The sequence below is a fragment of the Malaclemys terrapin genome, chromosome 5 (assembly GCF_027887155.1).
Source record: "Malaclemys terrapin pileata isolate rMalTer1 chromosome 5, rMalTer1.hap1, whole genome shotgun sequence".
Classification (NCBI taxonomy): domain Eukaryota; kingdom Metazoa; phylum Chordata; order Testudines; family Emydidae; genus Malaclemys; species Malaclemys terrapin.
In genome coordinates, this window is record NC_071509.1 from 89,649,424 (window position 1) to 89,675,977 (window position 26,554).

The 26,554-nt window shown below is 37.6% G+C and overlaps 1 protein-coding gene across 2 annotated transcripts in view; it reads left to right on the forward strand.

Moving 5' to 3' along the window:
- Positions 1-266: 266 nt before the first annotated feature.
- INPP4B (inositol polyphosphate-4-phosphatase type II B) overlaps positions 267-26,554 on the forward strand; it is a 309,880-nt gene continuing 283,592 nt past the window's right edge. For both annotated transcript variants that reach the window (XM_054031037.1, XM_054031038.1), the window contains exons 1-3: positions 267-350; positions 8,388-8,601; positions 10,311-10,355. In XM_054031037.1, coding sequence (XP_053887012.1) covers positions 8,511-8,601; positions 10,311-10,355 — 136 coding nt within the window. In that variant the 5' untranslated portion in view covers positions 267-350; positions 8,388-8,510. The remainder of the gene's footprint in view (positions 351-8,387; positions 8,602-10,310; positions 10,356-26,554) is intronic.

Below are 26,554 nucleotides of genomic sequence, written 5' to 3' on the forward strand. Positions count from 1 at the left end.
ACTATATTTTCCTTTTTTTTTTTCTTTTCTAGTATGATCTTTTTTAGTGTTTTTTGCCTATTCTAGTTCATTGAACTGCTGAAGCAGGATGACAAAGAACAGTAACTGAAGGATGGTCGTATACATTTGTCTAGCGACGGTTAGGCTTTGCTTCTTTTATAGCTGTAGGCTGCATCAATGTGCCAGATTTGTTGGCTGTGAACCTATTAACAGAAGGACTTCCCAAATGTTGCAAATCCTAACATTTTGTCATCTTTGTCCCTTACAGAGTTCTGAAGTCTGTGACGTTATTCTGGAGTGGCGCTGTGTTGTGGAATTCAGAAATAAAACAGATGTTTCAGTAGTTCTCAGTAAGTAAAACACAACACAACATATTTAACATTCATTTTTGTTACTATATCAATATTTAGAAAATCCTTGAAACATTGCTAAACACGTAGACTGAATGTATCCTGTTGTCTGATAAGGAAACATACAGCTAAACCTCCCCTGCCTTTATTCTGATGACTGAAAAGAATATCTCAAAAGGCTGCAGTTGCTTTTTCTAAAATTTAGATGAAAAGTCATATGTAGTGTAGCTCCTCTGACAGTAAATATGGGTTTTATGTTTTGGTTCATTAGATATATTGTACAATATGGGTCTAGAGTTGGTGCATGGCCATTCCAATTTCCCCTCTCCCCCAATCATCTGTGCTTAATCACGACCATTTTTCATGTAATGTGTTTTTTGCTTTACACTTTTGTTTTCTGCCCTATACTACTAATTCATTTAGTGACTGGATGTTAAGGACAATAACTAAATATACATGAGTTATTTCATGCAAATCTAAATAAGAATTTGAATGTAAAGATTTTCATTTGGATCTGATATGGACAGCATTTTTATTGTAAATGCTAAAGTATAAACTTTCCCTCTGTAGAAATGGCTACAGGATTGCTGTCAATCAGCTATGATTGTGTTGGAAATTATTTATGGTGTTCGCCTGATATCACAACCAAGTTTCAAAGCCCCTTATATCAATTTGCCATGTTAATTTAGCTCTAATGGACCCTGAGTTCAGCAAGAAAGTTGACTGTACCTAACTGGATTAATGCATTATGATGATTTCTTATTTTTTGTGAGTACCAAACAATTGTTTCCACAGCACTAACCATTTTAAGATGTGTACTGAAACTCAGGTGGTGGAATGGAATTCATTCACAAACCTTTTTTCTGGGGGTATCTTGATTCAAAATTTTAAATCTATCTTGTGTCACAAGTGTAATGAGTATTGTGATTTTTGGTGGACATCTGTCTATAACATGCATCCCACAAAGCATCTGGCACAATTGGTCTTAACTGATAGTCACTTCTCAGGAAAAGCACAGAACTGGTTTGGTAGGAGTGTAGAAAGTTGAGATGGCAGTATATTAGCAAATCTATGGGAGGAAACTTGAATAGCATTTGACTGCTCAGTTCCTGGCAGTAACTACGATTAATATTAGCAGTCTTGTTACTATTGTTCCCTGGCTTTTACAAGCACCAAATTCCCTTCCGCCCACTCCAAGAAAAACACTGAACAGATTATTCAGACTCTTTGCTATAGCTCTCTCAGATGACTCTCAATTTTCAGTTGCAGTTGAGAGGTCAATAATTTAAAATGGATTCATTAGGGTTTCTGTCCTTTTATGGTTATTTTCCTGAAGATCTGGTTAAGTCTCTTCCAACCCTAATCTTCCATGATTCTAAGTGCTCCACTCTCTCTGTGAAAATGTTGATTACCAGTGGGTATAACAAATGTTATGAATACATACAAGAAAGATACTCAGTGAAAATATTTACTGCTTGTAAGGGCAATCTGCTAGGAAGAGGTTGCAGCTGCTTGTTAGATAGAACCTGCTCTTCACTCCCTGAAGGAAAAGTTCCATAGACTGATCGATTTTAAGGCCAGAAGGTACCATTATGATCATTTAGTGTAGCCTCCTATTTAACACAGGGCAAAACTTCTCACCCAGTAAGCTCTGCATCAGTTCCTTTGCTTCTAGTTGAACCAGAGCTTTTTAGAGAGAGAGACAGCCTTGATTTAGGGACTTCAACTGATGGAGATTTGCACTACATCCCTAAGTAAGTTGTTCCAGTGGTTAATTACACTCTGTTAAACATTTGCACTGTATTTGTGGTTTGAATTTATCTAGCTTCAGCTGCCAATAATGAGATCGAAGGATTCCTTCTTTTTCTGCTAGGTTAGAACTACCTTCCATCTGATATCTGTTTCCCAAATAGATACTTGTAGCCTGTGACCACCTTCGATAAAATAAACAGATTGAATTTGTGAAGTTTCATACTATGGGCATGTTTTCCAGACCTTGAATCTTGCTTGTAGCTCTACCAACTTCTTCCCAATTTTTCAACATCTTTTTTGAAGCATGGAATAAAATTTAGCAAAGGAATACTAAACGTTTTCCTGTTTTTTCAATGGGAAGAAGGAAATAAGAATGGAGGTTTTATTGGTAGACATGCAGCAAAAATAGCTCTGCTAGACACAATTAGCAAGAATAATTTCCAACAGGACATATTTGCATGCTCATCTGAAAGGAGTATACATACAAACAAATGTGATTGGAGATAGAAAATACCTTGAAATATCCTGAAGCATACTTGGATATGAAAAAGTGAATTTCTATTACAAGTAAATTATTATAAATAAGAAGTATTTCTTGTAAGTATAATTCAGAGTTCAACAACAATGAGCAATTCATCTGACATTTGGCTAGGTATCCAGTAAAACATTGGGACAAGATGACTATGCACTGAAGAGAGAACACCCTGCAAACTACCATCACATGCAAACTCTAATAAGGCCATATACAGTGGGAAAGGTAATATGTCACACTTATTATTAAATATTCAGGATTTCATCATGCATGATATCCATTAAGATTACCATCAGCAGGTGATATTAATTCAAGAGTAGCAGGAATTTGTGAGAAAATGTTTGAGTGTTAGTACAAACTTTCAGTGCTCTAGAGCTGAAAGTAAAAGACACAATAGTTGTTGAGTTATGTTTATGACTGTCATAGTTTGGTTAGATAATGCAAGTGTGGGGAGCAAGACCTACTAATGGTTGCTGGTCTTACCTATCATAGTTTGGAATTCACCAAGGACAGAAATAATGACGATTCTCAATAGTTGTCAAGGTTCCCTCCCCACTCTGAACTTTAGAGTACAGATGTAGGGACCTGCATGAAAGACCCCCTAAGCTTATTTTTACCAGCTTAGGTTAATTTTAAGCTGCCACCACCAAGTTTCCAAATATTTAGAGAGAGCCACTTGGAACTCTGCCTTTCCCCAAATATCTTTCAAGTCTCTCACCCCCCTTTTCCTGGGCAGATTTGAGAATAATTTCCCCCCCCCCACCCCCAAGTCCATACACCCCTTTTCCTGGGTACACTCGAGAGAACCCCCTCACCAATTAGTCCTGGTGAACACAGATCCAGAGCCTTGGATCTTAAAACAATGAAAAAATCAATCAGGTTCTTAAAAGAAGAATTTTATTAAAAGAAAAGGTAAAAATCATCTCTGTAAAATCAGGATGGAAAATAACTTTAAAGAGTAATCAGATTCAAGGAGCCCAGAGGAACCCCCTCTAGCCTTAGGTTCAAAGTTACAGCAAACAGAGGTAAACCCTCTAGCAAAAGGAACATTTACAAGTTGATAAAACAAAGATAAAACTAACATGCCTTACCTGGCTGTTACTTACAAGTTTGAAATATGAGAGACTTGTGCAGAAAGATTTGGAGAACATGGATTGATGTCCTGTCCCTCTTAGTCCCAAGAACGAACACACACAAACAAAAGCCTTCCCCCCGTCCCCACCCAAGATTTGAAAGTATCTAGTCCTCTTATTGGTCCTTTGGGTCAGGTGTCAGCCAGTTTACCTGAGCTTCTTAGCCCTTTATAGGTAAAAGGATTTTGGTGCCTCTGGCCAGGAGGGATTTTATAGTATTGTATACAGGAGGGTTGTTACCCTTCCCTTTCTAGTTATGACAATAGTACTGACAAATGTGGGAGTAATGAGGTGTTGAACACTGGCAGTTACCTTTTGACTTTACTGATAGTTCTGGGCACTCAATAAGTCTCAAATCACGTGATAAATTTGGGGGAGTAGAGGTGAGAATTGGTTTGGGTATACCTGTAACTGCCAGAATGTGTCAGAAAAGGAAGGTGCTTTGGGGAGTGTCAGCTCTTCTATCATATACATTTGTATATGTTTGTTCCTGTCATTTTAGAGTAATAATATCACCTAGCACTTGTGTAGTGCTTTTCATCAATAGACCTCAAAGTGCTTTACAAGGAAGGCCAGTATCATTAACCCCATTTTACAGAAAGGGAAACTGAGGCCCAAAGCAGTGAAATGACTGCTCAAAGTCATCAAGCAGACCAAAGGCAGAGCTGGAAATTGAACCCAGATCTCCTGAGGTCACACTCTAGTCTCTGTTCTCTAAACCACACTGCCTCCTGAGTAGGCTGATGTTTCTGGTGGGAGTGGGTATTATTCCCAGCTAGAAGAGCAATCTACTCTTTTAGAAAGGCTATATTTAGTACATTCTGTGAATCTTGCAATATTTATATTCAGCATTTTGGTTATTGGTATATCACGGTGTTGTATAAATAATTACATGGTCTCCCTTGCTCCAGAATAGGTGTGGTATTGATTTAATGAAATGTGTGAAAAGTGAAAAGGATATGGTGCAGTGTGAGAGAGAACCTGATGGTGTTAAAAGAAGCAAATTGTTATGCTTCAGCAATGTGAGAAAACTAAGTTATGTACCATGTTATATTCATTTCAGATATCTTCAGGCGCTCTTCATGAGGGATCTAAATGGAGATTATAATGGCAACTTATATATGTTTGTTTTCAGCATTGCCTTCCCCACCAAAAAAAGAAGATAAAATTTTTAATTAAATTCTTTATCTTTGATTGAAAATTTAACTTTCAAAGGAAGATTAACACACCATCATCAGTAACCATGGGATGATTTCATCACTAATTTGAACCTGAAATGCATCAGCATATAGAATTCAGCCAGCTTTGTGAATTAAGAGCCTCTGATGTCTGTATTAGAAATATCCTGTAGATATAATTTACGTATCAAAGCTTCCATTCTACTTTTGTTACAGCATATGGTGTTAGCTGTGATGGTGCTTTATATTTTAGAGTGACAGTGGCTCATTGATATTCCCAACCATTTTCCACTGCTGAGGTAGAAATTCAGAATTACTCTTTGCCAGTGAGTGTGAAGAGAGAGAAAAACCTTTAGACATTTTGAACTCTTTTTAAAGTATTTGGCATATAAAACATATCATTTTAAAATATGCTCTAGAAAAGAGTAGCTGTCACTTGACAGCATAGGCACTGAGCACATGTTCTTTACATAGCTGTCCAATAAATACACCAAGGATTTTTTTATATTGACCCATAAGGATTTATATTTATAACTCTGATTAACGGAAATAAAGCATGTTAATACTTGGCACAGTTTGCCATTCTTCCTGTCACTTCTGCATGGTTAGTATAATAAAGCTTTGTTTAAAAATTAGATTGACAATTAATACGAAGTGAGGAATTAAAAAACAACAACTTTTCTTAGAAGCTTAAAATGTGCATTGTTGAACTGCAGCCTTTTCAATGACAGTATCTTTCCAGGGATATCCTGGAGCTTTCAATTCTTTATTCTGATTATCTATTTCACGTCATGAATATAATTTACTGATAAAGTGAAACATCATCCAGGTAACACACATAACGTAGGAATTTGCAGAAATATCTACTTAAAGGGACATTGTCAAGATTAATCTCAGATACATATTTAAAAATGAAAATGCAATTCTGTGCTTTAAACTACTTTGCAGTATCACTTTTTAATCTTTAGGAACCAAGAAGAAAGTGCTAGCTACTGTTGTTAAACTGGGGTGGAGGAGATAGGGGCTAATGCTTTTTCAATAAACTTGTTTTCACTTGAGCGGGGGACATAGCACCAAAAGAGTCTGGTATATTGTAGATAGTGGGGATGGAGGAAGGCTGTCCCTGTGTCTATGGGGGTATCTCCACTTTTCTCTGTGACACTTCTTTATTTGACAGCAGTTCTGTTGTCAGATTCTTTGAATTCTTTGTTTGAATTACAGGAGTCCTAAGGGACCATAACCCTTTATATTTTTATATAGACCCTGATAAGAAAATAATGGCATGACTTTAAAACTCTTATCACACAAAAAGGGTGAGTCCAGGCTCCATTGAAATCAATGGCAAAAGTCTTATTGACTTCAGTAGAGTCCAAGAGTTCATCTGAAATGTGTGTCGTGTTGTAAGATGCTATAGTAAACAGCATTGTGCCTAATATAGTGTTGCTTTGCCACTACTGTTTTGTACAGTTATTCCTTAGTTGTAGAATATAAAGTATTTTGTTGTCCACACATGGAATGCTTTCTGTGTGGAATATATTTCAACATGAATATAATAACCCTGCCACTTGCAGCACGCTAGGGATTTAATGAAATCTGAGGATTTTCCACAATAAATCCTTATTTTCAGGAGGTTTCAATTCAACTAAATATTATCTCTGGACTGAAACTTGGCATTAAAGATCTAAGGCTGAGAGGTATTTTACTACTTACCTTTGGGGAAAAAATTGCTTGGCAATTTTGAGATATGAGAGCAAAGAAAAACTAGAAATGATTATTATATTAATACAATTTTACTCAATTATTTTTTTGCCTTTAGTGTGAATTATTCAGTTTTTGGTATTGAAAAAGATAACCCATTACTTTTTCTGTTTTGAAAATAGTTTACAGTACATATATAATTTGTTGGGGTTTTTGTATATGAATTTTTTGCATGTATATATTGACACAGTAGATAGAATATATAGTCTATCAAGTGTTTGATCTGCAAACTAAAATGTCTTCATATTTGCATTGACATGGAACCTGTAGGCTGTCATGATAATTGCACCCAGGCTTATCTGACAGATGCAGTTGTTATGGTCAATGATTTTAGAATTGCAAAATCCTTGGTACAAGTTAATCGTAATTTTTCTGAAATGTAGTTTGGAAGTTCGAGGCCTCAAAATTGGTTCATATCCGGCCAGACTACATTGAATAACATCCCCCTTCCCCATCCTTCAAACACACACATCCATTTCAGGTTCATGTGTATTAAATGATACAGTATGCCTTAAGTGCTTAGCATACAGCAATTCTGACTGCCAGGGTTAAGGAGTGAATAGAAGTAGGGTGGTTCCAATCCCAAAAGACGCATTTCCTCTGAAAGCAGATGTTTTCTTTCTGGCTGGTGATAGAATGGTTGTATGCAAAATCACTGTTCCTGTTTATGTTCAAAATAAGTATATTTTAATAGGTTTGCATTTTAGTTATAAAACTTGTTGCATTTGTTTTTTTTGGCAACCTTTTCTCAAGCAGGCTGGCTTGGATATCCAAACTGCCTTAATGATAGTTTCTGTACCTCTATAGACCTGTTGTTATAATATTAATTGTGTTTTCCCTAACTGTATTGTCCACTTGTAACAATTTGTCCATTGTTACACCAGTGTTACCAGTACTTGCCTAAATTAAATGACTTAACCCCTTTCGTTTCTTTTCTACATGTGACTCTAAAATAGTCAGATTTTTAAACACCTAGATACTTTGTTCTTTGCTAATTCTAATTAAATGAGTGGCCCTGGCTATTACCTGCATTTCCTTGGGAGCCTAAATGGTTTTTCTTCCCTCTTCTTAAAGTGTGATAATTAAACAATTTACACGTTTGTCAGGCAGGCTAGCAACAGACTTGTGCATAGTCATGAGGTTGGAAGTTCCCACATACAATCTGTTGTCTCCTCATGGAGGAGCTGTGCCATCCTAAATTATCTCCACTTATTGATAAGTAGTATTCTGCCAAGATGGATGAGAGGCTGAGTGTAAAGTACAGTTCTAATAGAAGAAATGGACATATTCACCTTAGTGATTCCCACCAGTCCCTTTGTCAGAATGCTGTCTGCTGCCTCTGCTAAATTGTTTATGTTGGCTGCCCTGAAAGCTACCTGCTGAGCAGTAGAATCCACACTGAAAAAAGATTTCCCATTTCAATTTGATGATTCTGCCACCTAGTTTTCCAGTACATTAACTGCTTTGGGAACTGCTGTGTAGCATGAACTTAGTGGTTCACTGAATGGGAAGCAACAGGGGTTTGATTCAAGAGGTGTATGAGGTGTGTGTGGTTCTGTGACAGAAATAATAGATGTATACTGTAATGGTGTGTATTATACATAGTATCATCCTGCCATTATCTCCAACCTATTCCTTAATATCTGCATTCCTAAAAAAGTGTCTTAATATTTTCTGAATGCAGAGTTTTAGAGCAGAGACCCAGATCTTTACCGTGAAGCTGCATCTAAAGCAGACTGTGAATTGTGGGCTGTGGCACTTGGAGAAGCAAACTCAGAATAAAACTCAGCAGTTCCAGAGGTTGATCATGGAAATTAAAGAGGAGAGAACATCAGATGAGGCACAGCACTTTCTTCCTGCATCACAGGCAGACAATCTTAGGGAGCCTCCGTTTACAAGTAAGCCTGTATACTCTTTCTTTCATGTTACACTGTGAATACTACTTTTAAAATGCCCCAAATTCTGTAATTGCACAAATCAATGGACATGTTGGAATTATAGTACAATTTAAATTGTTGACTAACAATTGGCTGTACCAGAGGAAATAAATGGATTAATATTTTATTTAAACATTATTACTGTTTTAGATTTATGCAAATAACCTCCTTGGGGAGAACAAAGGGTGTGATAACTACATTCTGATTTTTTTTATAAGATTTAAAAACTGGTAAATTGAAAGAAAAATACATGAACACATAAACTACAACATAGTACAATATACATTTGGTAAACTTAAGAAAGAGAGATGGCTAATTTCATCACTAATACTATGGAATTGTTCCTTGAGAACACCTAACAGTATGTTAACTCCTATTCAGTGTACTAAATTCTGAAGATATGAAGTTAGTTATGAACTGAATCCTTTTTAGAGGATTTCAGTTGCCCAGTTACTTACCCATGTCAAATGTACATCCAACCTTCCTATTAAAGTCATGTTATAGACCAATCTGCTGAAAGTGGAGATGGTGCGCTTCAATTTTGTGAAATCTAGTTGTCAGAGCAGTTAATTATGTTTTTGAAAAACATGATTATATGTAGTTTATAAAGGCATTTTTAAATATTGCTATTATAAACTCTCCAGGATAGTTCATTCTGCAACTTTAAACTTTTGCAGAGAGCATACAGTTTTTCATTCTTTTATATATACCCTTTTTCATTTCATAGCCAAAAACTCCTTCCCTGTTGACTTCCATGCAAGTTCCTCTTTGTTATCATAGCCCCTTCTGTTTGAGCCTTTCTTTAGTAATGCTCAGTGGCAACAGGAGGCAGTTACAGTATGTCATTCATCAATATTGCAGCCGTTTTCCAGTTACCTTCTGTGGAGGTTGAGCAATGCACGGTTACTTGAGCTGTTTCCCTCATTATCCCCATTGGTCGGCTTTGCAACTTAATGGTCCCTCTCAGACCCGGATGAATTAGGAACATGTTGCCATTTAAAATACAACAAATTATGTGCAACATTAAAGCACACTTCTAAAATGCAAGGGATTATAGTATACTCATACTCAGTATAAGAGAAAGGGAATTAATTTCCCTTCTTTTATATATAAACTTATGGACATTTTGCTGTACTGCAGTTTCTTGATAAAATAATATATGGTAAAGTGTTCTACTTTTGTTAACCTGATTTATATGCTTTGAGTAAATGTGGATATTGTTGTTGCAGTTTATGGTTTGATGGCTTATGCATTTAAAATGAACAATTACATACCATATTTTTCAGAGATATTTAGGCAACTGGGCAGTGTTGTGTTTGTAAACGTATTTAAAAATAAATCATATGAATATATCAGAAAGCGTACATCAGTAAAGGTTTTCTATTTTTTGAATTATTTTTTATTCTTCTACCTACACACACAAGGTAAAAGTGGTGTGATCTCTCAAAAAATGTGAATAAGACAAAATGTGGGTTTTTGTTTCTATATTGGCACTTTGTGAAAAGGTCTCTTCTACAGTATAATTTCCTTTAAAAACATTAAAAAAAAAAAAAAGGTAGATGCTTCCAGCAGTGGCAAGAAGATATTGATATATAAGTAAAGCAAGTTAAGATTACAGTATATGAAACTAGAATTTACATATTTTCGAACTTTTTTTTTAATATTAAAAGGTATCCAGAGGATTGCGAATGAGTCAAAGCTGGAGTTTGTCCTGGGTAAGTCATAGTTTTGATTTCTGTACAGAATGGACTGTATGGACATATTCTGTGTCTATAATATTACGTACTAGTTTTAAAAAATTGACAACTGTGTATAGTAGATATTGTGTGCCTATGTTGGAAATATTGGGACTAGATTCTCAGCTGGTGTAAATTGCTGTAGTGCCATTGACTTAAGTAGATCTACTTCATTTTATATCAACTGTATGGTATGGCCCATAATGTTTTATAAAACATTATATATTCTGGGCTAAGTATTGAAAATCCCTGTTTAAACTATGGGCAGCTCTATATTTTATTCGGCTATAATACTGTACCTTTGAATAATATATATATTTAGTTAAAAGCACAACTATCCCTTTGTAGGGAAAGGTTAATATCAATCTGTCTTTCTACTATATTTCTCCTTCCTCCAGTGCATTTACAGGGGAGCAGTCTGTTTCAGAAGGTATTCTGTTCGTACATACCACCCACTCTATATAATATGGTTAGGAGAGTTCAGTCGGTCAAGCAGACTAATTGGCTGAACATGTTTCCTCATTGTTAACTTGATGTTTGGTAGCAGAAAGCATTTAAATTAAATTATTTCCTGATTTTTTTTGTTTTAGTTATTTAAGTTAACCCTCCATACTCCAAATTAGATTCCCTCATGCTCAGTTAGACTGAATCCCTTTGAGTTACTTACACCCGCTATCAATGTCTAAAGCAGGATAAACTGGTGAAGTAAACACATTAAGGAGCCAGAAGTAAGTTCATTAAAGCAGTATACTTTACACAGTCTTATGCTACCTTAGACATTGGTAGAATTCTGTAAGTCGGTCTAAGGAAGTCTAAGTTCGTGTAATGAGTCTATTAGTATAAGGGGTCTAATGTATACATTACTTCCCAGTTTGGCCCTGTGACTCTAAAGAAGAGTAACTCATTAACTCTAAGGGAGTGTAAGTTGATGTAATAAACATAATGAGGAAACTGGAAGAAATTATGTTACATCCCCTTAAGTCCCTGTAAACTTTCATAGACTTGTTTAAACTTGCCTCTGAATTTGGCACTTGAATCTAGAAGAGAAACTCCAACAGATCATAGCTGTAAAATTTGTTAGTTTGGGCCTAAACTGGTGGCCTGTCTTTCTAATCTAATTTATTTTATATGTAAGATATTAGTCACCTAGGATCTAGACTCTAAAGAAAATGTATAAATATTATAGATATGTGTGTATGAGTAGGTTAGTTTATGTGTGTCAATAAATACACTTTTTAAAATTCTAAAATATAAATAAATGATATTGTGCACTTACTATCATTTAGGGGTAACTTTGCAGGTCCTCTGTCATTAGTGGTGAGTTGTACAGTAAATAACTTTCACAAATGATTGTCACTGGCAATTAAAATCCAGTGCTTTTTCAGGTACTTGGCTTGTGCCCTTAGGAGTTTCATTGGCTCACTGCCATTTAAAATAATGACACTGAACATCAGTGCTGCACAGACATTGCATTCCTGTACAGTAGCAAAGGTCTTGCATGCTGTATATTAAACATATAGTTATATTGATCAGGGTTAAACAATGATTTGTAAATTTTCAAAGATTTCCACTAGGTTTCTTAGCCCTGCTGAAACTGTTATTAATTGGAGTCATGAGGCTAAAACCCTTCACAATTCAGAACATTTGGGAGTGATTGACTGTGATTTATAATAGCCTAACACAAATAAATCAAATATTGCAGTAAGATTGCATGATTCTCTAATGTTCATTATTTTGGGATCTGCGGTTTATCAGAGCTTCCAATAAACAAGCGTCTGTGGTCTTTAGGTTCTTGAAGACCATTTCTGATATGTCCATTTTTTTGAAGCTTAGGTCTCTTGAGTCTTTACTTTTTAAACTCACCTTGCTGTTTGGCTTTCCTAGTCATGCTGCTCTGTTCTGTTTGCTGGCAGTGGAGTGAAATGTATTAAAATCCTGTTTTCTGAAGTCTTATGAGCAATGCAAGAAGAAGCACATGAAATTCAATGCAGAGAACTGAGTGGGGGACAAGAACAGAGCAAAGAAAGAGCAGGAAGGGAGGAAATAAGTATGTGACTGATGCAACACCCATTGAATTCAGTGAGAATCTTTCCATGGACATCAATAAACACTGGATCAGGACTAATAAGGATTGGCCTCTTCTAGAGTTTCCTTTTCAATTGCTTTTAAAAAAATGTGTGCTCTTACTAATTCTTCCTAGTGTTAAAATTTCATTCAATTACTAAGGTATCTGATCCAAGGAATTGGTGATTTTGGGGATCCCCCAATGCAGTCTTCAGAAGTTTGACTATCTAGTGGTGTTTGCATTTACTTTTAGAGCAAAAGAGAAAACACAACAAGGAAGGAAGGAACAAAGCAGAGGAGGAAGTGGATAAGAAAAGCAGACAAGACAGTTAGTTAATAAAGTGCTCAGATACGACGGCAATATGCATGGTATAAAAACTTAGAAGGAATTAACAAACTCTAATTTGGGCATATTATTTATTCATCCTGCCATGGCCAGTGGAAATGGATTTTATATATTCCTGCCATAGCAGACAATTAGGTACCAAGGTGATGGTGCTCAGATATCACAATGATTGATGGGGTATAAGAATCCAGATACATAGTTGGTAAATTTCAGAGTAACAGCCGTGTTAGTCTGTATCCGCAAAAAGAAGAACAGGAGTACTTGTGGCACCTTAGAGACTAACAAATTTATTAGAGCATAAGCTTTCGTGGACTACAGCCCACTTCTTCGGATGCATATAGAATGGAACATATAATGAGGAGATATATATACACACATACAGAGAGCATAAACAGGTGGGAGTTGTCTTACCAACTCTGAGAGGCCAATTAATTAAGAGGAAAAAAAAAAAAAAAAAAAAACTTTTGAAGTGATAATCAAGCTAGCCGAGTACAGACAGTGTGATAAGAAGTGTGAGAGTACTTACAAGGGGAGATAGTCAACGTTTGTAATGGCTCAGCCATTCCCAGTCCTTATTCAAACCGGAGTTGATTGTGTCTAGTTTGCATAGAATTGATATGCAAACTAGACACAATCAACTCCGGTTTGAATAAGGACTGGGAATGGCTGAGCCATTACAAACGTTGACTATCTCCCCTTGTAAGTACTCTCACACTTCTTATCACACTGTCTGTACTCGGCTAGCTTGATTATCACTTCAAAAGTTGTTTTTTTTTTTTTTTTTTTTTTTCCCTCTTAATTAATTGGCCTCTCAGAGTTGGTAAGACAACTCCCACCTGTTTATGCTCTCTGTATGTGTGTATATATATCTCCTCATTATATGTTCCATTCTATATGCATCCGAAGAAGTGGGCTGTAGTCCACGAAAGCTTATGCTCTAATAAATTTGTTAGTCTCTAAGGTGCCACAAGTACTCCTGTTCTTCTTTTTATAGTTGGTAAAGATTGTGTCAGCTTTGTATAGATTTTGTGCTGGCACATAAGAGAATGGCTTTAGGGGCATTATTCAATTTATAAAACATCCCTGAAATTTTGCAGTATGTCCTGAAATGTTTCTGAGGCGTGAGATTTGAAGGACTGTTTCATATTTGTTTCTTGTATAGCTTTAGCTTATTTCCAGCATAATAATAATAATGGTATAGGTATAGTCACTGTTGTAAAAATCTAATTGAATAGAATTTTTCACAGGATTCAGAGGGAGTGTGGTACTCAGTGGGTTAATGATGAAATTGAAATCTATAGGGCACTTGTATTTTTTTTCCAAGAGGGGTTTGAAAGTGGAGCTGTCTGCCTGTACAAGTAAAAGGTTTAGTTCTTTCTGTCATAACATTTCTCCCTGAATAATATTGTGATAGTGCTTAATTGTAGAAGGTCATGAAGCTGATTTAACTCTGCATTTGAAACCCAAATGTTACACTGCTCAAGTACTCTGATTAAATGTTTTCTTCAACTCCAGTGCACCATCTGTAGTTCTTTAGGCAGCAGCTCTTGTCACATGACTGGTAAGCAGAAACATCATTTTAACCATGCCAAAATTTGATTTGAGTCCTGGTCCTGCCACAACTCCCCCAGTCACCAGTTTCCGCAATGCTTTGTTATACTGTGAGTTAAACAGATGACAAAAGAAGTATTAATTAGTCCAAAGCAGATCAATGAAAACAAAAGGTGGAGTGAGTCCAGGCAATATACATTTATTTATCAGAGAGCTATGCCAACCCACTGCTGCTGGATGTATTTGGCTTTATTGGTCTCAAGACTCTGAACTAGGGTTGTCTCCTGTCTGGGTTTTGGCTTCTGTGTCCGGGTGCCATTTAGGGTTGCCGGGTGCCCAGTTTTTGACTGGAAATTCTGGTCAAAAAGGGGACCTGGCAACCCTAAATGGCACCTGACCCAAAAGTCCGGTTACCAGAGTGTCGGGGGAGATGCTGGGTCATTAACCCATGCCAGCCCCGCTCAGCTGGGACCGCCTCCTACCTACAGGCAGGCTCCTTGAGACCATCCAGCGAGCGACAGGGAGAGGGGAGTGAGTGATGGGGTCAAGAGGAAGAGGTGGCGCACTGGCAGGGCCTTGGGAAAAGAGGCAGGGAGGGGGCAAGGCGTTGGTTGTCTGGTTACCAGCAATTAGAAGGTTGGCAACCCTACTCTGAGCCTTAGAGTGGGAGATCTTGGAACTATGTGTTCTTTTGAGACACTTAGTAACCAACTGCTCTGGTAAACCTGTCTGAGTGCAGAGAAGCCTCTTGAGAGCGTAGGAAACCCTAAACCCAATCTACATCTTTTATAAAGAGGTTGATTTTGATTTAAAAAGTCCTAAATGTTTTTAGATGTAGCTACTTGGGAAATCACCTCTTTCCCCCCCATGTGTTGTTACATTTGTGATGAGCAGAGGTACCTGAGCTAACACTCTCCTGGATTAAAAGTAAGAGACTAGTGATAGGACATTTTCCATTTAAAAAAAAAAGTCATTAGCTACGGAGCATACTCCACTCTTGTTGACCTTCAGGGCATGCTAGAGGCTTCTCTCTTCTCCAGCAGCCTTTTTGTAATAGAATGAGTTGAGGCATATGGGGTGGGTGGATAAAAGAGATTTTTCTTGAGTGATGTTAGCCTCTCCATAGCTAAGGTTAAAGTTTGTTTCCCATTATAAACACAGTTAAGCTCTACAGCTCCTTCCTTCCAAATTTCTGCAAAAGGAAACCAATCTTCCTGAATTTCATACGCCATATACTGTCCCAGAGTAGAGAATTGTTATGGCTGCTCTGCATCTGTGGCATGATTAAAATCAGCTGGACCACACCAGATATTTTATCTGCTTTGCACCACTCCAATGCTACAAATTAGTCATCATCCATCACTGGAGTTGTGTGAGCAATTGGAGTTGTATCAGTAAATTGGTTTTTACAAATTTCGCTTTCATCTTTAAGGCTCTGCATATCTCTTCTCTGGCCTATTCATCTCACTCTTTACAAATTGCCCCACCCCCACCTCTCCTGGGTCTCCTCCACTCTCCTAACTACATCAGCCTAGATGCCCTGTTTGTTCTTTTTCATTTTGTCTGAATAAGGCTTCTGCCTGTCACTTGCGATAAGAAAAACTGACTCAAGAGTCCTAGTCTGGAGTACTGGAGGTGCTGAAACATCACCTTCAGGAACAGATTTGAAATGTAAGTAGGGACGTCGATAAAGGAACAATTCCTATCTTCTATCCAATGTAGCATTACTCCTGCTTGTTCCTTTTTTAGCTAATTAGCTATCATCTCAGTAAGCATGTCTAATTGTTGATAGAGCTGCTCACAGAAAATGTTTTCACCTTGTATGGCGTCCGTTGTTACTTAAAGATATTTGGAAAATTGGAACTACCTTGGGGCTCTGTTCATTACATTGTTATGATTTGTGTAAACTCGGATTCCATGTAGGTTATAGGGATAAAAATCCCACACCAACCTTTCTGTGTAATTGGTGTTTGTCAGCCCAGGCTTCCGATTGAGCACAATGATGCTCATGTGCTCTGCAGTGGGTCATAGCATGTGGTGAACCTGTGTGCGGGAAAGAGAGAAATGACTGACAGACTGGTACCAACAGCAGAGGATCTGAGAGGGCAGCTGCGTTTTTGGGCACCAGGAGTAGCAGAATCAAGAGCAGACTGTTTTGAAGCACTTATCTTCCCTTTGTGCTATAAACTCAACCTGTTTTCCACTGGTTTGCCAAAAGCTGTTGCTTCTTTTATGAATAATTTCCCCCTGAACTAATTTGTTCCAGGCATACAGTATGTGACAGCTTTGTAAATACAAATGTGTATAAAACAGGGCTCTGAAAGAGGAAAACTTTTATCCTAAATCCAGGAGCATAAAGTATTTACTACATAGATTTGCTTATATGTTTTGGAATAAATTCATACATAAGGATAAATTTTGAATAGCTAAAGCTAATCTGTTCAGAGACGAATTTGTGGATATCTGAACTTGAAAAACTATAACTGTTGAAAGGGCTCTGCTGGGATTTAACCATTTTAAGAGAAGGGGGTTTATCACCAATTGTTCTGGAGTGATGCAGCAGATAATAGGAATGAATACTGACAGAACTGTGCAAATGTTGGATTTCTGGTTGCAGATGATGGATTGCTTCTACTTCCAGTAAAGTGAAAGTGCGGAGGAGGGTAGGAAAGAGCTTTTCTTTTTTGTCTTGTATAAAAAAGATTGTTACACTTTTTCAGTAAAACCAGCTTCTCTTTGACATTCTTTTTTGTATTTTTTTGCTACTTTACATATTCCCCGTAATCCTTAAATATAAATGTTGAGTGCTTTTGAAAATTTTACTTAAATCATTTTTGAAAATGGGACTTAGGCACTCAGGAGCCTAAATCTTTTTAAAAGTCAATTGGATTTAAGCACCCAAGTTACTTAGGGACAGCTTTACAAAGGTGTTTAGGCACCTAAAGATGCAGATAAGTGTCTAGTGGGATTTTCAAAAGTGCCTAATAGTAGTGTTATACCAATAGAATAAAAACCAGCAGGATCTTATTAAGAGGGATAAGGCAAAGATGCCACATTTATTGTAAATATACTGATAAAGCAAAAGATAAAAATAAACAACGTTGTTTGACTACTTATTTCTTATACATACACATATATATATATATATATATATAGAGAGAGAGAGAGAGATTCATTCACACAATCATTCATTCAAGTTCTGTATAGGTGTTATAGTTACCAGCCTAGAAGTTGCTCATGCCAAGTTACTGGCCAGGTATCTTGGTCATGAGGATGGAGCCGAGTCTGTGTCAGGTGCACCTGATGCTCCTGGAGGCTGGCAGCAGAACCAGAGACTCAAAGTCATCAGTCTTTAGAGTCCATTCTTATAGGAATTAGTTCCTATGTTAGTCTATGGGAGCTGTTTCATCCTGCTGTTGCTGACTCAATCAGCAGATGGCACATTCCTGTCCAAAGTGGCACATTCCTGGTGGCTCCACACTGTCCAAAGTTTGTGTTTCTCATCCTTCCAGGTGATGGGGTGGGTCCCAGTTTACCCTCCGGGGGTTTCTGGTCATCCACTTGACACATTCTTCGGCCAATGGATACTCCTTTTCTAGGCTGGCACCTCCCTAACCATCCATGTATATCAAGCATTCATCAGCATACATTCCATCCCTTAACCATATTTTAATTTACTGTCTCCACCACTTTCAGAGTGTGTGCTAATTCATTTGAGACTCCCGGCCCTTTAATCACAGAGGGTGGGGGTCCGTCCTAGGAGCCATTGAATGAAGTGAAAGTCACTTAACAGCTTATAGTGTTTGTTTACATTGTATCAATTACTTCAAGAACAAAGTCAGTTAACTTGTTTGTAAGTTTTACATAGTAGTAAAATATCTTTCACAGGATAGATATAATCAATGGTTTCTACAGACAGTAGCTTACAAGTTTTAACAGAAGACCCAAGAGATTTTTGTACTTGGTGAAACTGTTGGATTTTAAAGTGTGGGGGCCAAATTATGAGGGGGTCACTGTCACTTGGGGGAATCACTGTTAGTACCTTCTTTAATATCCCTACAGCAGGTTAGGTGCCTAACTCATATTGATTTCGTGCTTAGATGCTTATTTTTAAAATCCCACTAGTTGTCTGTCTGCATCTTTAGGTGCCTAAATACCTTTGTAAATCTGACTCTTAGGGTACATCTATACCGTAAACAGAAACCCGCAGCTTTGAGTCTCAGATCCTGGATCTACAGACTTGAACTGGTGCTACAGTTCTAAAAATAGCTGTGAAGATATTGTGGCTCAGGCCACCTGGCTCCCTCCCCTGGCTTCTGAGCCCAAGCTCCAGCCTGAGCCACAATGTCTATGTAGCTTTTTTTAGTGCTGTAGTGTGAGCCCAGGTCTGTAGACCCAAGCTCTGAGACTTGCTGCCATGGGTTTCTGCTTGCTGTGTACGGCAGTTTTGAAAATTTTACCCATAATCTCTTAAGTGCCTAAAATACTTTTGAAAATGAGGCTTAGGCTCTTAAGACACTTAGGGTACAATTTTCAAAAGTGCCTATGTGTGTCTCTCTTCAATTTTTGTGATTCTAACATATGAATATATGTTGGTTTAAGATGATTATTTCAGGTAAATATAAAAATTCAAAGTTAATTCTTGGTATAAAAAATAATATATAAGAACCCAGCCAGTGGTGCTCAGTTCAGGTACTTTAAGTTGTGAAGATGATAACCAAGTACTCCCTTGAAACCCCTGGGTTGTTCTTTTGTTTACAGGATAAATTCAGTGAACGCTGCCATTGAAACACATTAATTCTGATTGCACTTCCATGAATATAAATCAGAAGTAACTCCAGACACCCTACCCCCATAGGTGCAGCCTCAGAAAAATAATTGGAAAGAACCAGGATGGATAATTTTGTTCAGCTTAAACAAACAATCAAACAAAAAACAGTCAGGTGAGGGACATGACAGATACACAGGGCTAGGGCTATGCAAATTTCTGTCCCCACAGCACATTTTCAAAATAATCTTCTAGAATTTGGTTATTTATTAAATTATTTTGCATGTACCTTTTCTGTTAATTAACATTTTTTATATATTTACTTGGTTCCTCTTACATTTGTTGTTTTCCTTTTCCACTTCACCATGCTTTTTTCCTTTCCTCTTTCTTTTCCTACCTTCCCTAAATTTTGAATCCTCCTTCCCTCCTCCCTCTCTTGTGTTCCCCATTTCCTAACTCTGTACTCTTCCCACTTTTATCTTACACACACACATTCTGGTAAGCAGTTTTAAGCATGCTCAATTAAGATGGACCCAGGGCTCTTCTCCAATAGAAGAATATAAAGATCCTTATCAGTACCCTTGACCCCCATAGATGTGAAAGAAGTAGAAGCCAGCCAAACCAGCATGAGCTACTCCCATACTATTCACAGGAAGCTTCAAGAACTCCTAGCCTTCAGCGATCTTTTGGATGGGAGGGCTGGCATGTCTATCCCTGCCAACCCTCTCCTTCCCCCAGTATTCTTTTTTGGCTCCCAGCCAGACTCTTCAGGAAGTGACTGGTTGGCTATTCCCCATCCCACCTTTTTGGAGTCAGGGGCAAGACAAGCCTACTCCCACCTTCATCAGTCTCCTGATAAATATCTGCAGGGGGAGCAGTTTTTCTGGCTACTCCCATCCTACAGCTATAAGAACTGGAAACCCACTGCTAGGTCCCACTGCTGCTGGCCTTTAAAACAACAGTTCTTACCCTGAAAGCTGCACTTTCTGCATCACAATACAATAGAGTTAGTAGTATTACAATATCAAGCTGGTTTTGTTTGAATATTTAAAAAGCAGTTATAGTTACACTAAGGCTGCTTTAGAGTTGAAGTATTCTGGTTTCGGTGGCACAGTTGACTGAAATCTCTTACAGTTTTCTCCTCTGCTGTTGGCTTATGCCCCTGCAGTCCTGGCTGTTCTCACTAGACAGAAGAAATGTATAGTATTTTGAAGCTGCAGAGTAGCCAGGCCTAAGCCATGCAGGAAGTCAAAAGAAGAGCTTTCTCTCCCTCCCACAGGGATATTACACCTTCAGGTGGGCAGTTGAGGGAAACAGGTAGATGAAGATACTCAAACTTCTTTCAGCACTTCCCTAAGTTCCTGCTGCCTTTGACTTTCTACTCTTTCCCAGCACCCTATCCCTGTTACATCTTTCCCCTCATTAGTTAATGATGGTCTTTCAGGCCAGTGAGGCCCTCTCCTGGCAATGTACTATTTGGCCTCTCAGAGTCTCCTGGACTCTATTTGCAAGATGTATTACCTAATAGGCTTTCAGATGCTTTGTCTCATACATTATTAATAGGGCACCTGCTGCCATGTTCCAGTAATACTGGGGTCTCTCAAGACCCATAATTATGTTACAAATGTAACTACACCTCTATCCCAATATAACACGACCGAATATAAAATTTGGATATAATGCAGTAAAGCAGCGCTCCGGGGAGGGGGTGGGGGGGCTGCGCACTCCGGTGGATCAAAGCAAGTTCAATATAATGTGGTTTCACCTATAACACGGTAAGATTTTTTGGCTCCCGAGGATAGCGTTATATCGGGGTAGAGGTGTATTTTAAAAAATGTGTTACCATATAGCTGAATGCAGTCGTTAAAATGATGGTTCAACTGTATTAGGGATGGCTGGCTAGACAGGGGATTCAGTACTACTAACTTATTACAGTTTGTCAAGTGCTTTGAGAAATCAGAGGGTCTGAGTGCAAGAGTTTACACAGCTTTCTGAGACTAAGACATCCATGAGTGTAGGAGTATTAGGAAATTCCATTCTCACTCTGAGTGAATGCATTCACATATTTTTAGTGTGTCTATATAAAGGATGTCAGAATGTGTTGAATTAATTTGCCACTTGAAGTAGTATGAAGAAGTTAGACTTCCATAGGCTGCAGGAGAGCTGAACAAATAGGAAATAAATTCTGAGAATCCCTTTTGAGAATTTCTGACTGACATGTCTGCTTGTGGGTGTTTTCAACCTCACAACATGTTTCAGTAACACACACATAGCCAAACTTCATAACTTCACATATGACGATAGCATGTACAATTTAATGAGCTATTACTATCTATCAGATCAAGACTTTTAGAATGATACCTCACAAGGCATACTTTGTACAAAACATATCCTAATTACATTACAGTGGTGAATATTGGCGTGCCATGGTGTCACATGTGCTTGTTCCTTTTTTGTGTTTATTTTCTACATATATTCTAGCAAATAAGATTTATTATTGTGAAACCTTAGAAAAAGAATTTTAATTTCAACATTTACGGGAAGCAAATTTCAAACTGCAGAACTACCCAACAGTATGAAATTCAAATTGCCACTTTCATACTCCCAGACAAATAGACACATGAAACTTCAGTTAACATAACTGCCTTTAGCCTCAACTTAAGTGGGTGCAGCTTGTTTGGGGAGAAAATTTTAAAGTAACTGAGTTATTTTCAGATCATAATAATATTTTGGGTCGTGGTTCTTGTGAGTGCACAGTATGGTATTGACCCACGGAATCATTAGGTTTTGATAGGTCAATAATATATTAATGAAACCATTTTTAAGTAAGCTATGGCATGATAGATTGTAATTATTTATTTGGAGTTAACAGCTCTGTAACTTGTTAACTGAAAATTTGCCTGTCAAATGTAACTGTTAAAATACATCTCTAAATATGCCTACTGAAAGGGTAGCAATAGTGCATTAAGATACTTCTCAAAAGACTGACTTGAAATCTTTGTATATGGGCATAAAAGTTAAATCGAAAAGGGGATGATTTTAGCCTTCCATTATTTAGATGTTTTTCTTTTCACCACTTTAGTTAAATGTGTACTTATGTTGGATTTGAAATGTGAGTCCTGCAATGTGAGCTCTGATTTGAAAAGTTAGGTTCACCTTCAGGGTCTGGAAGATTTGGAATTTTCAGATCAGTAGCAGCCATAAAATCCCACCTAACATTGTTTCTAAAATGGCAGGCTATGCTTCTGTAGTCAGGCTTATCTATCAACTGGTTGGAAACCATTTGCTCTTCCTGATAACTCCAAGTGTGACCTAATGGTGGGGGGAAGATATGCAGTGGTCTCATCTGAGATGCTTAGACACGGCTTGCTTTAAAAAATAAACCTGCTTGGCATTATCAGAAGAGGCTAGAGGCACTATTTTGAATTTCTAGTATAGTGGTGGCTCTTGGATCTTGACACACATGGAACTAACTATTTGAGTTGTCAGAGGTTGCAACAGAATTGTTTTCAAAGCTATCAGGCACTAGAGTATGAGATCTCTATAGTAACATATTAGCAATGTTGGCTATGTGGAGATCTGAATTCACTCCCATTCAGATCAATGCATCCTTTGTTATTAACTTCATTAGGAGCAGATGCATCATAGGTAAACTGTCTCAAAACCTGGAAGTAACTCCCAGTACAAGGAGACAAATGAAAGACTTTTTTTATCCTTAACTATTAATTTCATTGTTCTAGTGAGTTCAGGTCAATTAAATATTATTTCAGTGATTCTTTTGAAAAGAAAATTGGCCATTATTTAGTTACATAAGATAACAAACACTATAGTAATGAAGCAATTTTAAGCATGGTCAGTATTCTAGCATGAACAGTGTTTTCTTTGACCTTTTAAAGGACTTCAGCTGGAAATGACATTCCACGAAGGTTACCAGGATCAAACTATGTTGTTTGTGTCACATTAAGGCTCAGTGTCTCTTGGTCTGTGGAAGGTGATTAGTGTCTCTCCCTTTTTGATCAGTTTTAAAATGTCAGCTACAACAATACATGAGATGACAATTTAGAACAGTACCCTTTCTGACAGCTTCATTAGTTTTGAGGAGATGAACAGATTGTTGACCAAGAAGTTCCTGAAAGTTCCAGAATATAAACTATTTTAAATAGGGTTATTTCAAAATTACCGTTACACAGTTTTGCTAGAGCTACCAGCAGGGCACTACCAGTATGCCATTTGTCATCCAATAGGTGTTGATTCTTGCTTAATCCTCTGGCTGGTCTTCGACAGAAAAGGCTGTCTCTTTGTAGTCACAGAGTTCTGCTGGTTGAGAGGTACTCCCTCAGTTAAAGAGGATAGGGGATATAGCTCACTTCTTAAGAATGTTTGGAATATGGGTCCTGCAGAGTGAATTACTGGGGTTGCACAAGACTCTTCCAGTAAAGTGAGTGGATTCTCTAGAGCTCTCACCCCATCACTCTTTAATTGACCTTTCCTAAAACTCTATTTTACCTTTCTGGGATCTCTGTAGTTTGTTGGTATTAATGATGCATAGTCTTTCCCTTCCCCTCCATAGACTGATCTCCTCTTTCTCCTAATGAAGAGACGACACTTTGTTGCCTCTTGCAGCTCCTGTGCTATTAAATTTCTATTTAATATCCAAAATGGCTTAATCTCTAACTGCCACAAAGTAGAACAGCACCTCTTATTTCAATCGCTCATTTAGCTGTTGATCCAGAACACCCACCTCTCTGACAAGTGTTCAAGGTGGGCTCACTTCTCCTTTAACCATTATCTGCATGCAGATTACTCAGCAGCTTCCTATCAAGTGTGTGCTAGTTAGGAAATGTAATTATCAAATGGCTAAAAGTGATTTACCTGGATTGCAGAATTCCATTTTCTCTCTTGATTAAAAGTACGGTATATCTTTCTCTAATTTTCTCTGACCTGGAGGTGTTCTCCATTCTACCCTGCTTTAGACATGTCAAAGAGCTCTTTTAGCAAAGGAGTGAGCTCTGACATAGTGGCAGCACTGATATTTTACCTTCCTCACACCTTGGTTTCTGCACCTACACTTGGTCCTATTTTTAGATCTACAACTCCTTTATCTTTGATGTTTTCATGGCTCCTAACTCAGCTGATCCCCAATCCTGCTTGGGGGCCTGAGGGTGTCACTTCAGGACAAATAATAAATAGATATTAAATAAATAATAATAATAATACCCTGTTTGAAAGTACTCTGACCTTTTCTGATTACTTCACACACAAAGGAGTTGAGAGGAGGCGAACTGTAATGTTAAAGCTTTCCCCTGTTGATTTCTCTTGGAAAATCTTTCAAGTATTGTTTGTGGAACTGATCAAAACTGAGTCAGTTGGCTTACCCTCTGTCAAGCTCTGATTCCTGTAAATTAAAGTTTATAAGAAAAGAAACATGATTCTCTTCAGTCAGATTGATCTTAAAGGGTTTTTGGGTGTATACTCGAATATCAGCCTTTGTTATAATAATTTAGTTGCTCCAATGTTGGTCTGCCTTTTTATTTTTAGATGCTATTTTAATATATTACCAGCATCTCATCACATTGTTGTCCCCTCTCTGACACTTGCTACCATTGCTACATATAGGGTACACAGAGGTCTGTAAGAGAGTGTACAGCAATCTGCAATGTCATTGCCAACGTATTTATTAGGAAGCTGCTAAAGAGCAATCTTAATTCTGTTTAGCTCTGAGGTGCATGACTTCCTCACCTTTGTAATACTATTGTTGTCATTTTTAACATCTATATTGTAGTAGCACCTAGAGGCCAACCAGGTCTGAGCCCACTGTGTGAGGTGCCGTACAAATGTACAGTCCCTATACCGAAGAGCTTACAATCTAAAAGATATCAAGTAGGACATCTCATCTTCTTGAAGAAAGGTGCCTGTGCCTTCCAGAGGAAAGGAATTTAATATACTACTTAGGTTATGTATTGTTTATTTCTGGTTGCTTTATTTTGGGAAATAATCTACTTTCTTTTGCAAACCTAAAATATATGATGATGGGGTGTGTGTGTGTGTGTGTGTGTGTGAGAGAGAGAGAGAGAGAGATGACACAAACATGGGGATGAGGGAAAAGAAGAACTTTGTATAAACTATTTCTTTCCTTATTAGAGAATTACTCTCAGGAAATAATTTTCTTTCCATCCAAGGAATTCAGACTAGTGGCTTCCTCAGAACTTCTTTCAACAGTGCTTATTGAAAGAGTGTATTGTGTTATGTTGTTGTGCATTCAGAGTGAAATGAAGTACCACCTTCTTAGTTGATTGCTACCAGTATATAAGGGTTTATGCAGAAGAATGATGCCATTGTACCGAAGTTGGATATTGTGGACAGTGCACACCGCTAAAAAGTTTCCAACCTGGAAATCAGTTGGAGCTCTTATTTTAATATACAGTTTATTTCCTCTTTTGGCAATGGTGGTCAACCTCCTTTCATTTCTTGTTTTCAGCCTAAATGCGTGTGCCTTTAATGCATTTCAGCCTAAATGAGTGTGCCAGTAGAATACTTTATATTTGGAGAACCTAAAATAAATGACTACAGAAGCCTATGGTATAAAAAGCAATGAAGTAAAAGGTGAAAGTTTACTACAAGTGTCCTATTTGCTTTTTCTCTGCTTCTCATTTAGCACTAGATCCTGCAATCACTCTGTTTTCAATATAATGGGAAATCTGTGAACAGAATTCTTGTGAGCTTGGGCCTTCACTACAGTAGTCCTGTGATGAGATAGATATAATATATATTAAAAAAAAAGTGAAGGGGCAATGATACCTTAACTTCCGCTTTCTAAGAGTTTAAGCTCTAGTAGAGTGGTTTTCAACCTTTTTTCATTTGCAAACCCCCTAAAAAATTTCAAATGGGGGTGTGGACCACTTTGGAAATCTTAGACATAGTTTGTGGATCCCCAGAGGTCTGCAGACCGCATGTTGAAAACAATTGCTCTATTATGATATCACTAAAGCTGGGGTGGTCAATAGGTGGACTGCAGGCCTAATCTAGACTGCCAGATGCTTTTGAATGGATCTTGAAATCTTTTTTTTTACTTACTATTATCATCATTGCTATTTTTTTATTATTTTCCTCTGAAATCTGGACCTTGAGTTTACCTTAACCAGGAACTTTGGCTTTTGAGAAAAAAAAAAAAAGATTACTTCTGAACTAAAGTATCAACATGTGCCAAATCAATTACAACTTTGGAATATCTGTGTGTAAATCCATTTTTATGTTAATGTATACAGTGCTTTCATAAGCCTATAATCACTTTACATAATCTTTCTCCTCTCCCAGTTGTTCTTCCTAGTGAAATGAAGTCCCCTTCAGGGCAGAACAGGAGTGTCATTATTAGTGATGCCAGCCACTTTACAGTGTAGGGACAGGAAGTGAGGATAATTAAAAAATCTACACCTACCACTGAAGTTCTGC